Source organism: Gossypium hirsutum, chromosome A03 (genome assembly GCF_007990345.1).
Source record: "Gossypium hirsutum isolate 1008001.06 chromosome A03, Gossypium_hirsutum_v2.1, whole genome shotgun sequence".
In the NCBI taxonomy this organism is placed as follows: Eukaryota; Viridiplantae; Streptophyta; class Magnoliopsida; order Malvales; family Malvaceae; genus Gossypium; species Gossypium hirsutum.
Window position 1 is genome coordinate 98975005 of NC_053426.1, and position 12920 is coordinate 98987924.

The 12920-nt window shown below is 34.6% G+C and overlaps 1 protein-coding gene across 1 annotated transcript; it reads left to right on the forward strand.

Annotated features, from left to right (window-relative positions):
- The first annotated feature begins 1897 nt into the window (after positions 1-1897).
- Positions 1898-5770, forward strand: LOC107886591 (ADP-ribosylation factor 2-B). The gene is made up of 7 exons (XM_016810604.2): positions 1898-2164; positions 2628-2798; positions 3651-3721; positions 3883-4002; positions 4699-4817; positions 4903-4984; positions 5524-5770. Exons 2-7 carry the CDS (start codon positions 2651-2653, stop codon positions 5527-5529), a joined length of 546 nt encoding a protein of 181 aa, XP_016666093.1. The 5' UTR covers positions 1898-2164; positions 2628-2650; the 3' UTR covers positions 5530-5770.
- The last annotated feature ends 7150 nt before the right edge of the window (positions 5771-12920 follow it).

The window sequence follows — 12920 nt, forward strand, 5'->3', positions numbered from 1 at the left end:
GGGTTTAATGAAATTTTTCCTTGGTTTGGAGGTTCGACAAGAAAGGACAGGTATTTTTGTGTCACAGGAGGCATATGCAAAGGAAATTTTGAAGAAGTACAAGATGACACATTGCAACTCGGTATCAACACCAATGGAACCAGGTGTAAAACTCTCAAAATTCGATGGAGGAGAACGAGTCGACGCAAGTAAATACCGAAGTTTGGTGGGAAGCCTTCGCTATCTCGCTAAGTGTTAGCATTGTAAGTCGGTTCATGGAGGAGCCGGTTTATTCACATTGGAAGGCGTTGAAGCGAATCCTACGGTACATTCAAGGAACGGTGTCACACGGGTTATTTTATTCAAATATGGAAGATTACAAGTTGATTGGGTATTCCGACAGTGATTGGTGCGGAGACTTAGATGATCGGAAAAGTACATCGGGATATGTGTTCTTTATGGGTAACACAGCATTTGCTTGGCTTTCAAAGAAGCAACCAATCGTGACACTATCGACATGTGAAGCTGAATATGTGGCAGCATCTTGGTGTGTGTGTCACGCTATATGGCTCAGAAATTTGTTGGGTGAGTTGGAGCAACAACAACTTGGTGCAACTGAGATACGAGTTGACAATAAATCAGCGATTGAGTTGGCAAGGAACCCAGTGAATCATGAGAGAAGCAAACACATTGACATTCGTTTTCATTTCATCCGAGATCATGTAAAGGAAGGAAGTGTGAAATTAGTGCACGTGGCAAGTCGGGACCAAGTCGCGGATATCTTTACAAAACCGCTACCGATGATACTCTTCGACAACTACAAGAAATTAATCGGCATGAAGGATGACAGATGCATTTAAGTTTACAGGGGAGTTTTGTTAAATAAACTTAAATGAAAGTTAAGAGTCATGTAAGTGAAAGGTCAAGAGTTGAAAGGTCAAGAGTTATATTGTTTTTTAATGGGTTTAAATTAGTAGTTTTTTGTTTAGGAAAATGAAAGGTCAAGAGTCATTGGTTTATGGTTATTATTAGATTTTAATATTTTCAATTTTTGTTGTTTTAAATGGTAAACTATAGCCTATAAATAGTTTGTAAGCTTTTGATTTTATATGAGAGAACAATTTTATATTGAGAACATTTTCCACAATTTATACATTTAATTTTTATTTTTTTTACTATACCTATAAGACATTTTTGTCATATTTTAAATCTGGTTGTAGAGCCTAAAAGCCTCAACAATCGGTGTATGATATAATTTTTAAGTTAATTATTTGATATGCAAATAGTGAAAAATTATAACATTATAAGCAAAGTTAAATTATTTTTTTGATATATAATTATTCAAACTAATGGTAATTTCAAGGAAGATGAACATGGTTAAGATTTTCTCACATGTCTCGTTTATTTATTTTTAAAATTTTAAATATAATTTAAGGTTACATAATGAAATTTTGACCTTGCTTACGAATTTAAAAAAATTTAAATGTACTAAATAATTATCGTAAAAGTTAAAATATGTCATAAGTTTTCTTACTCTTCATAAATTTAGAATTTATTTCTTTTATTGTTCATATTCCAAAATTCAGATCTAACAACTTTGTTAAATTTATTTTATTAAATTCAAATTCATTACATTTTTATTTTTTTAGTTGCATTGCTATTAAGTAAATATTTTTTTTTATTTCAAAAAATATCACACTAATAAATTTAAGAAAGTTAATAATTGAATCTGATTTTTAAATTAAAAAATAAAAGGATTAAATTCTTAAAAATAAAAATATTAAAACTAAATTTCAAAATTTTAAGGAGTAGATGTAGTTATGATATATTTTAACCGATACTAAAATATGGTAGGCCGGAATCGCAATTGGCAATGCAAGTATATGGTAAACAGCAGTGACGTGTTGCTGATTGATTGGAGAAAAGGCGAAATTACACGCGGCAATTTTTATTTTCAATAAAATAATCGGGAAAAGTATCTGGTCTGGCTCACGGTGCACCCGAGGACCGGTTCCTGGGTTCCTTTTCCATTTCATTTTTAACCATCCAAATATGCTTTTCTATTCCATAATTAACTTTGGTCTCAATCTAAGCTCTCGTTTCTCAAAATTCTCTCATTCGCTTTTCTTCCGTTTGGCTCAAATTCAAATTTCTCTCGCGGATCCCTCTGCGATTATCTCCAAAGGTAAATATAATACTAAAATAATATCAATAATTCAAATCTCTGTTTTGATTTTTGGTTTTCGATCTCGGAAGCGATGAATGTAAGAAACCATTTCACTGCACTTCACAGGATTTTCTCACTTTGATCTTGTTGTGAGGCTTTGAGTTCATTATCTTTTTTATTTCGTTTGGTTAAGAACTAACCGTGGCTTGAATTCCTTACTTATTACGTTCATTTCATGGCTTGCATGTGGAATTATGAGGAGTTTTTTTCTTTCCTTTCTGATCTGAAGATTTCTGTGATGAATTATCCTAGATCTCTTGTTTTTCTTTGTTTGTATACTTGAACCTTTTTTTTAACTCTTGATGAGGTTCCATGGCATTGATTTTCGTAACTCTACATCCAGATCTATTTGATTTGTTGAAATTCAGTTGTTAGTTTTTGTGTAGTTGGAAAATGATCTGTGAATTTGCATTATATTTAGGGATCAAAAGGTAGAGAAGATAAATGGGGCTGTCATTCGCCAAGCTTTTCAGCCGGCTTTTTGCCAAGAAGGAGATGCGAATTTTGATGGTGGGCCTTGATGCAGCCGGTAAGACTACCATTTTGTACAAGCTCAAGCTTGGAGAGATTGTCACCACTATTCCCACCATCGGTAAGTGCTCTTATTTCAAATCCTTCAGCTTTTCTAATCTCTGCTTTAGTTGATTATTTATAAATGTATATTAGCGCTATGTTAATTCTTCTTTTCTTATTATTGCTTACCCCTCATTTTGAAAAAGTCTGTTGTCATGTGCTCCATGGCAGATATTAGCTTGCAAAGCATGTAACCATTCTGTGCTTTTTTTTTCTCTTTTCAGAATTTATAGTTATTGGCCCTCTAGAACTTATAGTTGATCCTCGAATGCTAGATTTCATTCTAGGATTAGACCACTTGGCACATGCGCTTGTGATCCAACAGGATGCTCAACTCTGTTTATTCTACCATTACTGTTTTTATAAGCATGCAAATTAAGAAGGAAACATTTAGTAACCAAATGGAACCAAATTAAGCATGATTTCTAGAGCCAAGGTGATGGAAAACATGCAACACATGATGCATGGCCCAATCATTGTAAAAAGGAAGAGTTTGATCCTGGCTTTGCAAAATGGCATGCATGTATGCTTAACACAAACTTCTTGAAGTGCCCCATGTAATAGGCCTTTCTGTTTTTGGTTCAACAGCGGAGGTCTTACTTGGGTGTAATAACAAGAAAACAGTAACTTATGTTTGACAAATCTCTATGGTTCCCATTCTGCTTTAAAAAGAATGACTTGGAAGAAATTCTCCATTTGATGGAGTCGAGCAAAAAAGGAATGAAACAATCCAAATGATTGTTCTAGAATGTTATAGTCTCAGGACCGTAATGCTTATAATTCATAATGTGATTTTGTTTGGTATGTTAACTTTTTAATGTTTGTGATGCACTGATCCATGCTCATCATCTGTCATGTGTCTTTCATTCAGGATTTAATGTGGAAACTGTCGAATATAAGAACATCAGTTTCACTGTCTGGGATGTTGGTGGTCAGGACAAGGTATAAGTGTTTTACTTTGATGTTGAGCCTTGTTATTTCTGCAATACTTGAAAAAACCATTTACTTTCTGACACTTTAATAGTTATTGGATCTTTACGTATTCTGATATTTAAGTAATGGCAAAACAATAATGTCTTGCTCATTTATTGTTAACCATGCAGATTCGTCCTTTGTGGAGGCATTACTTCCAAAATACACAGGGTCTCATCTTCGTGGTTGACAGCAATGACAGAGACCGTGTTGTTGAGGCCAGGGATGAATTGCATAGAATGTTGAATGAAGTATGGCAGTTACTTTTAAGTGGATATCAACCTTTGATTTTATGGTCATTTTTTATGCACGTGTGTTATTGCCGTTATAACTTATAATTGCCTTTTCAATGCTATTCATTGAGTACAAAATTAAGATTTAGTAGTCATATACGTGCTAAAGGGCACCCTATTTGCTCATGGCTTCTCTAGGTGGCCTAGATGCACACTCCCCTACACCCAAACCATTTCTTATCAATGATTATCTTTCTATAATCTGACCCATGAGCAATTGTGTGAAAATACATCCAACATAAAATGGCATGATTCTTCCATGTTATTTGATCTGTTTATTTCAAAGACCACTATCACGACTATGTGCTATTGAGCAAATGTTGTGTTGAAAGATGTCGATTCAACAAACAATGTAGTCTCTGAAACTACAATTTTAGAAGCTAATGATTAAAGTCAATGAAAATTATTTGTATAATTTATGCTACTGGTTTTGTTCCAAATATTTCTATTAATCAAAAGTAGTTCTTAAAGTTCTTGTTTGTTAAAATAATGATATTTTACATTCTTGATATCCATGTGGAGACCGAAATTATCAAATAAAAATGGATTGGTATTGAAATTTTGAAGGTAAACCTAGAAAGATGAGCTGAATCTCTGTTCTTGGTTTAGTTTTGCTGGGTTTCATGGTTACCAAGTTCATTGACTTGTTTTCAGGATGAACTGCGAGATGCTGTGTTGCTTGTTTTTGCAAACAAGCAGGATCTTCCAAATGCAATGAATGCTGCTGAAATAACTGACAAGCTTGGCCTCCATTCCCTTCGACAGCGTCACTGGTAAGCTTACTCACTGAGTTTTCGTGCTGCACTTTTCAATCTTATTCTTATTCATTACCACTGGTGTAACTTGGTTGTCTTTCAGGTATATCCAGAGTACGTGTGCAACATCTGGTGAGGGGCTTTATGAGGGCCTAGATTGGCTTTCCAACAACATAGCTAACAAGGTAAGAATGGATACTAGCACAAGCATCTTTATGAGACAGTTTACGTAATCTATGCATCCCTCTGGGATAAGCACATAATAGCCAAACCAATCAATGTTTGTTATTTTGTACATTTTATGTTTCTTTTTCCAATGCCATGGATTACTGCAAAGATTCTAGAGTGAAATATACATCCCTGGAATAATCTACACAGAATTTGACATTTGAAGCTCAAGCTTGGTTCAAAATAAAAACCAAACTGCTCGAGTTTCCTTGATTAACATCTTTTAAGCTTGTTTACCTAGTGAAAAAAGAGTTTCTCATACTCGACTTCAAACTTGATTATTCGTGCTTGAGCTTGAGTCAATTGAGATTTTTTAGTGTTAATTTAAACATATTTTAATTCAGCTCACGAGCTACTTGAATTTGACTCAACAATATGCAAGTCGAATTTAAGTTTTTTAAAGTCAAACGCAAATAGCTTAGCCAGCCCGCGTCCATATACCCTAATTGGAAGTTCCCTTTCTCATTTTTCTTATATTTGCACGCGTGTTTTTCAGGCCTGAAGCTATTAAGAAGATTTTTGCAATGTGGGAAGTTCTGGAAGCAGGGGGGAGCATTATATCGTCTTATTATTATTATTTTTCATTCTCCTTTCCCCCTCATTTTTCATCTGAGACAGTCGGATTGTTGTTATGCCTTTATTTGCATTTTGTGATGATCATTAATTTAGTTGGGAACTTATGGCTATATTGTAACTAAAAAACTGGCTGGTTGGATATATAATACCTTTGGATAATTTTTCTTTGCGACTGATCTATTTTACAGTTTTTTGGGTTTTATCCAGCAGCTTTGGTTGGATTTTGATATTTGGCTACACAGCAAGCCCCTATAATGGAGTGCTTCAGAAGCGTCTCCTAGGCCTCATGCTTAAATATCGCATAATCAAAATCACAAACTGTTTTTTTTAATTAAAGAAAACTCATTCATATGAAATAAGCTCACTGCTTAGTTGCACCAGATGGCAATGCCCCTGATCATATTAGGCCCTCGAAACTGCAGAATCAAGGGCCCGTTGTGATGCAGAGACCAAATAATATTAGGGGTGAGTTACCCAGTTTGTGCTTTCTTTGGTCACCCAAGAAGAATTTTTGCAGTTTCTTCACGTCATCCAAGTGTTAAATTTTTAATGACTATCAACTATACATCAACATCATGTTCACACTTTTATTTTGATTACATAATTTTTAAGTTACTTTTATTTTGATAATTAAAAAAAACATTTTTTTAGTGTGGATTTGAGGTAAAAAAATTAAGGATTAAAATGATAAAACAGTAGAAATTAAAATAATGTATTAAAAATTTTTTAAATTATACTTATTTATTTCATTCTCGAAAATTTTAATTTTCTTTTTTTCAATAGTAAAAGGGATAAATACCAAAACTATACATGAAACTTTAATATAATTTGCAACTTTAATTTAGTGCATTTGTATATATCAAACATTGAAGGCCAAATTTGAAGAAAATGTCAAATTTAAAGAAAAATTAGAGTTTTGGGCTGGTTTTTGGGATATTTAGGAAATAGACTGATTTTGGAGAGAGAAAAAGAAAATGCGTCTTGATGGGCGCATTTTCTACTGATGTGACTAAAAGCGCAGACACGCTTACTTGTCAATTTAGTTGAAAACACATTTAGCAGGACACGCTTTCAGTTTCTCTCCTAGACCCTTTGGTTTTTTTTTTGGGGGGGGGTTAAAGTTTTTTAAAGGTTTAGGGTTTTTCTAACATATGGAATCCGAATTCTCATCAATCCCAGATGAAAGTAGGTGGCCGCTTGTATTGAGTGCTCTATTCGAGTTGGTACCGAATACTTTGTTGCGTTGCAAGCTAAAAGGTCGGCCGAATTATACTAAGATACGCATCAGTATGAATATTTGGGAGATGACGAACCAATCGAGGTTATGCAGTAATTGTAAGAACCCAGAGCATACGAGGTCAACATGCCCACACATGGGGGAAACATTGAGGACAAAACATCATTAACGCATTTATTCATTCTTTTGATAGACAATTAGTTTATTTTTTTCATTGCTTCTCATTTTTTGGTAAATTGTGAATATTGATATATTATTATTGTAAAATATAGTAGAATACAATGTAAACAAATTTTTTTTCGTAAATTGCAAAAAAAAGAAGTATACATTATTTATATCAAATACATTGTGCATGGAAAAAAATTTAATACAAATACAAATTAAAAGTTAACAAACTAAAGGATGATTTACATGAAAAAACTTAAAAACAAAAAATCATCGAAGTTATCGGGCTGAATGGCTGCTACAACCTGGTGGGTGTCAGTTGCGAGTAGGTTTTCCTTGTAGTTGGGGTTCCGGCTCCTTATATTCACCATCTTTATCTTTATCTTCTCCTCTACCTCCATCTTCATTTTTCTTCTCATTCCTCCGTGTTTGAATGTCATGTTGTTCTAGGATGCCATTGTATATCGTCCCTTCGAGTAATAGGTGCTTGCTAAGATGAACCACCTAGACAGAATAATGACGCCGAGGTGCTTGCAACACTATCGGCGGATAAGTGTATGATGTTACATAACTCTGTTACAGATAAATTGTTAGAATTGTTGGCGATAGTGGATACCTCTGTTTTGTTGTAGCCATTGTCATGTAATATGGTGCTAGGGACGAAGGTGGTACAAAAAATATACCTGCAGAAGGTGTTGATGCAGGGCACAATGGTTCATAGTGTGGTGCTTGTGTAAAAATAACAGGTACAGAATGTGTTGATGCAGGTATGGTGGTGCATAGTGTGGTGTTTGTGTAAAAATAATGAAGTTAGTGAAAACATCAGAATAATATAAACCATATTGAACAAGAGGTGGTGCAGACATCAGGTCCTCGTGTTGGGTTGGAGCTAATGATGACTCCGCTGAGGTGGCAAGTACTCCCGACTTAGGATTCATGTGGGGTCGTCTTGGCCTCCTACAACGACATTGCCTAGTACTTTCCTTCTCCGACAGTAGATAAGACTTGCTATGATGTCCAAACCATCTCATGTAGTTCGGAGAGCTCGCCAATTCCGGTGTGAGAACAAGGTCGCGCATAGGTATGAAATCATACCTATACTCCCAAATATTGATATCTTTCTCATGGAATTTAGCCCAATCTTCGTTGGTCCTCCCCCTCAAGTTAACCTTCTGCAAATTTTCAAGGCCCTAGGGTGACGGCGAAATAGTTTACCTAAACCTGAACTGGTACATCACTCGGTCAAATTCGTGTATCTTCACCATCACAAAAACTATCAATGACACATTCATGTGCCAAATATTACGACCAAAAATTTGGCCGAGCTGCATTCTTGAATTTTCGGATCGTCGTATGACATCCAATCAAACTATAGTATGAAATTATAAATTTTGTATGTCCATATTTAACTAAGGATTCCTTAGAATTTATGTGATATAACAAGGACAGATTACGTTTGAAACAATTTAATCACATAAACCTAAAATTATGTAAGGTAATAGTGTTTTCTTAGTTTATTACGAACATTTATTTTATTCTGATTAGGATATAAATTAAGAATGCATCTTCCAATTAGTGTCTTCACTAGCACCATCTGATTAAGATTAAACAACTAATTTTAATGCATGAATAACATAAATGATTTTAATTGGAAGCATGAATGACTGAGGCACAGAACAACATAAAAATGAATCGAATGAATTTTATCAAATCATTTCAATTATTCTAGCTAAAACAAATTTAAGTCATCATCATTAATAGAAAAACAATTAAACAATTTACGAACATGTTTGAATAACTAAGAACAAATTAAAAGTAAAGGAAGAAGAAACTCTTTGATGAGTTCGGTGATTCCCCGAAGACTAATCATGGTGGCTTTCTCCAATTCTCGCGATTGGTCCTTTGCAAATTGTCCTCAAAGTGGCTAGCCAAAAGAGTTTTTTTCTCAAGGAAAAGCTAGCTAAAAGGAAATTAGGAGATGGAATGCTTTTGGGGTGGAAGAAAAGAGAGAAAGATAAGAAATGAAAGATGTATTCAAGGATTAGTGGACGATATGAAAGGTGAATGGAAGGGCCTATTTTTATTTGAAGGAGAACTTGGCAGTTTACTAAAAATAGCATGTGCATCCCTTGATAATCTCTCTAGCATGGTCGATCATGAATTGTGGAATGAGGGTTTGATGGTTACTTGATTTGTGGTCGATTCTTCTTTGATTCATAGTATGGGGTTGGACGAAAATCAAGCCATTAGTTGAGGGCTAATTTGTGATTTTTCTCATACATGTTAGGATATTCAATTCAATTATTCCAAAGCTAATTTGGGTTATTTTTCATGCCTTAACCTAATTGGGCTCTCTCCCCCTTATTAGACAGTTTTGGCAACCCAATTGAAAAGAATTTTAATTCTCTTCAGCAACCATCTTTAAGCTGTGTCAAAGTAATTTTTCTGAGCCCAATTCATCTCCTTTTTCATCCAAAGTATTGGATAATCAACTCACTTATATGTTTCTTCAATTGCTCCCAACATTGAGTAAATTAATGGTTCATACTACAACAATTTAACAAAGAAATGATCATGTAGTATAATTCAATGAAATTACGTAAAGTTAACTCCTAATTATGTAAAATTACAAATTTTGCATAAATTATGCCCAATATCTCAATATGAACCAAAATTACATAATTAGTTATTCAAATGCTCGAGATTTGCATGAATTCTAATTAAAAAGGTATTATAAAAGTCTATATAATTTAGACTTATCAAGAATATCCATTTAACTTGAACTATATTCTTGGGTGAATCGCCTGCATTGAGAGTTTGCAGTTCAACCATTGTATTCAGAACAAACTACCTCAGCTCAGCTATCTATATTTGCAATTCCTAAGATTTGTCTCAATCATCGAACAATTCACTCATTGCCTTCAGCTTCGTTTTCTATGAATTTCAATATGTGATGGAATATTTGAATCGGGACTACATATCATGTAGCACCCCAAACCCGGCCCAGAAGTTATGGCCAGATCCGGCATGCCACATCAAAAACGTAAAAAAAAATTCCATTCTAAGTCTAGAAAATCGTACTTGATGTTCAAAAGATTAATTCATTAAAGGTTAAAGTGAATGGAAGCTGTGCACCAGGTAGGAAACCGGAAAAGAGGTGGTGAGTCCATCGGACTGCTTAAGTACCAAGCTCCTTTCGGATCCAATCCTAGACATGCATACCGCCATTGCCACACTTTAACGTCATGGATATTTCTAGGAAACCGATTTGATTAAGTCATTTTTAGGAAAAGTGATTAATCTTGGAAAATACTTTCATTGCAGAAGCTTTGCATGTTGTCGTGTTATTTTGAAATCAACTGTTGTTTTAGAAAACGCGCCCTAAAGCTATCCAATTTCAACAGTTAAAATAAGTATTACCTATCTTAGTAATACATATTAAAAACCATCAAAAATAAATAAGCGGCCTTATTACATTTAAAAGCCCAAAACCTCAAACGTAATTAAAAGGATGTCCAGTTCACCAGAAGAAAATCAAACTTTCAGAACGGGTGGCCACTCCGAATTCCCTCACAGCTCCAAGCCCACTATGGTTGGGGATTTCCTGCGTGGATGAAAATAAAAGGGGTGAGTTTGGGGAAACTCAGTGTGTAAAATAACCCAACCATAGTCTAAATCAGCTCAACCCACAGAAACATAATAAGTTGGCCTTAGCCCAGAACAGAATTCAGAATAAAGCCCATAGGCCCATAACAGAACAGAACAGATATTACATGTTTATGCAGAAACCCAACCATATCCAACCGTATACACCCCCGTACCAACCTTACACCGTGTGGGGAGACAACTCGACCCACCCAACCACTATACACCACAGAATTTACAGCATGGCTGCCAGAACAGATAATGTGACAGAGTCACCAAATACAGATAATCGTGGCAGAGCCACCAGAACAGATATATGTGGCAGAGCCACCAGATCAGATATTTGTGGCATAGCCACCAGAACGCTTCCTCCATAATATAACCCATGTCCCATGCAACAGATATATAATCATGGCATACATCATACAGAATCAGATCGTCATGCTTTTTAGTCAAAATTAACCCTAGGGGTATAACGGTAATTTTACACCTAGAGGTATAACAGTAATTTTCCATACATAGGGGTATTATAGTAATTTAGCTACTTTTAGGGTTTTCATGTATATCCTAACTATTTACGTACTATCAGAACACTTACCGCGCATACTTACCGAATTGGGCCCGTTGGCCCATGAACCTGATCTTTGGCCTATTAAGCCCAAATTATCAAAATGTACGAAATCGCGCGTACTGCAGTTTATTACTTTAGATTATCAAATCTACAAACCCAACTATCTTACGAGCATTCGCACACTCGCAAATTCCCAAAATACAGACTTTTCGGCATTTCGGCTTTTCGGCTTTTGCCAATCTAGTCTATGAGAGGGTGTCAGTTACACACCTGTTTGCGACGATATGCTGACGAGATCCACACACGAACCGCCTACAATTGGATTACTAACACGTTAATCTAACTATTCAAATACAAACTACGTATTAACCCCTTACAATATTCGGCCAACCACACCTACAGATCATAGTAAGCTTATAAGAAATCAATAAGCAACTCATTAACAAATTTTTGTCAATGTTTACCACATAATCATAATTTCACTGCAAGCTGTCTTCCTGAGCAACAGTCACTAAATTATTTATAACTGGAGCTATGAAACTCCAAATCAAGTGCCGTTAATTTTCCCTGAAAATAGACTCATATATCTTTTATCCATAAAATTTTCAGAATTTTTGGTATGGCCAATCAATACCATATTTTTCTTAAAGTTTCCCATGTTTCACTGTTTGACTAATCTGACCACTCTTCATTACGAATCAAATTTCTCATTGTACAGAATTCAAAATATGTTCTTGTTTATTTCATTAGAAACTAGACTCAATAAGCTTTAATTACATAATTTATTCAGCTTCTAACTTATCTCCTACAATTTATGGTGATTTTCCAAAGTCACGTTACTGCCGCTATCCCAAGCAGACTTATTACCAAATCACTCTTTCACACCTAACTTGCATGCTTGTTATTTAAACATGTATATCACCAATCAGTCATCACATATCTATGATTTTACTTAAGTATAATCTCCATTTCATCATTTTAAAGCACAACATGTTAGCCGATTTTTCCCTTTAACATCTAAGGCACATGCATGCTCATTTGTTTGGCTCAACTTCACCTATCTTCCATTTTTTCATCAAAAGAACATGAAACAATAACCATTTCTTTCATTTTAATTCATGACTAAATGCTCACAACACAACTAAAAACCAAAATATACTTCAAGAGTTAAGATAGAATCAAGAAGAACTCATGAACCTCAAAATAGAAGCAAGGTACCAAGAACTTACCTTCAATTTTCCTCCTCCTAATGACCAAATACTCAAGAGCTTTCTCCTCTCCTTTCTCTTCTCTAACTTTCAGCTATGATGAACAAAGATGGACAAAACTTTGTTCTTTTCACCCCTTTTTCTTTTAATAAAACTTCATATTTCATCCATTTAATTCTTTAATACAAAAGACATGAAATTCTTATCATGAAACATTTACCTAACCCATTATCATGAAACATTTACCTAACCCTTATCATGGAACATTTACCTAACCTATTATCATGGAACATTTACCTAACCTATTATCATGGAACATTTACCTGACCTATTATCATGAAACATTTACCCAACCTATTATCATGGAACATTTACCTAACCTATTATCATGGAACATTTACCTAACCTATTATCATGAAACATTTACCTAACCTATTATCAATTTGTACCATAAATTATGGATATCAAGTGTACATTTTGTCTACAACAAC

Coding starts and splice junctions, on each gene's coding strand:
- LOC107886591 (XM_016810604.2), top strand. CDS start 2,651: ATGGGGCTGTCATTCGCCAAGCTTTTCAGCCGGCTTTTTGCCAAGAAG. Junction 3,722..3,882: donor ATGTTGGTGGTCAGGACAAG/GTATAAGTGTTT, acceptor TTAACCATGCAG/ATTCGTCCTTTGTGGAGGCA. Junction 4,818..4,902: donor TCCCTTCGACAGCGTCACTG/GTAAGCTTACTC, acceptor GTTGTCTTTCAG/GTATATCCAGAGTACGTGTG.